General features: G+C 55.1%; 1 protein-coding gene across 1 annotated transcript; it reads right to left on the bottom strand.

Moving 5' to 3' along the window:
- Positions 1-209: 209 nt before the first annotated feature.
- On the bottom strand, positions 210-1,652 carry LOC123127684 (trafficking protein particle complex subunit 12). The gene is made up of 2 exons (XM_044547468.1): positions 565-1,652; positions 210-400 (listed from the first exon to the last, which is right to left on the bottom strand). Exon 1 carries the CDS (start codon positions 1,537-1,539, stop codon positions 568-570), a length of 972 nt encoding a protein of 323 aa, XP_044403403.1. The 5' UTR covers positions 1,540-1,652; the 3' UTR covers positions 210-400; positions 565-567.
- Positions 1,653-1,685: the final 33 nt, after the last annotated feature.

Raw genomic sequence — 1,685 nt, 5'->3', positions numbered from 1 at the left:
GGTGGAGGGTGAAATCGCTAGCTCCGGTGGGGAGAATCTTCATCTTGGCCACAACATTTGTATCACATAGCTGCCATCTTACAGGCTTTAGTTAAGACATTCTTTAACCTTTGCATTAATCAGAAAAGGAATTATCATGGTGCAGCGGTAAAACATTTCATAATTACAATGTTGAATAGCTTTTAGTAAGGATAACAACAGGAACAAACTTATCACCAAACACCAAATACATATGATCATTGCATTCCAAACTTTAGCCTTCCAGCGCATATTAGTCATTCTAAAGTATGCAGAAAGTATTACAAACACATATGATCACTGCATTTCAAACAGCACAACATAATGCTAGAAATTCCCCATTGTTTGTTAACCACATAGTACCTTCCAGTTGACCAAGTCACTGCAACCACATAACTTTCAGTTATCATTAAATGATAAATGTCATGGAAACATGAACAATCAAACTCCAGTGTGTGGAGCAACTATAGCAACACAAATACACAATCTCTCTGCTAGAGCACATCCTAGCAGCAGGTGAAATAATTCAATGCTGAATTCCAGTACCTCCTACATGCGTGTGCAGGACTTGTCGAAGTCGTCTGGTGCCACCCTCGCGATCCAATCGGCAAGGGTTCGCTTGACCTCACCATGGTTGACGAAGGCAAGCTCGTACATGCTACACAAATTGACCACCACTGTCTCGTTGAGCGCCGCCGTGGGCATCGTCTCCAGCGCGCCCTCAAGCACCTTGATGGCGTCGCCGAGGTCTCGCGAGTACATTAGGCACAGCGCCTTGTTGTTCACGGCGATGGCGTCAGCCGGGTCAGCTTCAATACAGCGCTCGTACTCCCGCACCGCTGCGGCATAGTCCTTAGCCACGATGCACTCGAGCGCGCGGTTGCGAGACAGGAGGCTGTCGTGAGAGGAGTCGCCGGCCGCGACGGATTCGACGTGTTGGAAGACCGCGGAGGCGGCAGCGAGGTTGCCGATCTGGAGGTGGGCATAGGCGAGGCGGGAGAGCAGGACCGGGTTGTCCGGCTCGCGGGCGACGAGTTCAGCGACGAGGGCAATGGCGACGTCGAACTCTCGGTGGGCGAGGTGATCGGAGGCGAGGATTGACGAGACGAGGGCGTCACGACGGCGCCACTCGGGATGCTGGGCGTCAGGGCGGGCGCGGACCGATGAGAGGAGCGTGTAGAGGCGGTCGAGAGCGAGGGGGCGGTCGGGGAAGAAGAGCGGGAGGAGAGCGTGCAGGAGGCGGAGAAGAAAGGGCGGCGGCGGGCAGCCGGGATCTGGGTGAAGTGAGGCCAGTAGGGCGGCGCCGTCGGAGAAGCGGCGGAGCTTGGCGAGGGAGAGCGCCGAGAGCGCAGATAAGAGGAGGCGGTGGTGCGGGTGATGGGCGTGGGAGGGGTGGGCGAGGTTCGCGAGCAGCGCTTGCCACTGTCCACGCGTGGCTAGATCATAGGGGATGGAGAGGTCGGGCAGAGGGGCCGCGGCGGCGGAGGTCGCCGGAGACCCCAGGGCGGAAGTGGCAAACATGGTGGGATCGAGATCTGGTGAGGGGAGCGCAGGAGCAAGACGCCAATGATTTCCTTCTTTTTATTTACCTCAAAAAAGGAGGATTTTTGCAAAGCGGAACTACTCTGCGTACGAAACTTTGCATAGCAGCACTGATCTCTCTCTCC

Source organism: Triticum aestivum, chromosome 6A (assembly GCF_018294505.1).
Source record: "Triticum aestivum cultivar Chinese Spring chromosome 6A, IWGSC CS RefSeq v2.1, whole genome shotgun sequence".
NCBI classification, from domain to species: Eukaryota; Viridiplantae; Streptophyta; class Magnoliopsida; order Poales; family Poaceae; genus Triticum; species Triticum aestivum.
This window is presented reverse-complemented; position numbering and strand designations above follow the sequence as displayed.

What these genes read in the sequence shown, in the direction of transcription:
- LOC123127684 (XM_044547468.1), bottom strand. Translation starts at nt 1,539, where the DNA reads ATGTTTGCCACTTCCGCCCTGGGGTCTCCGGCGACCTCCGCCGCCGCG.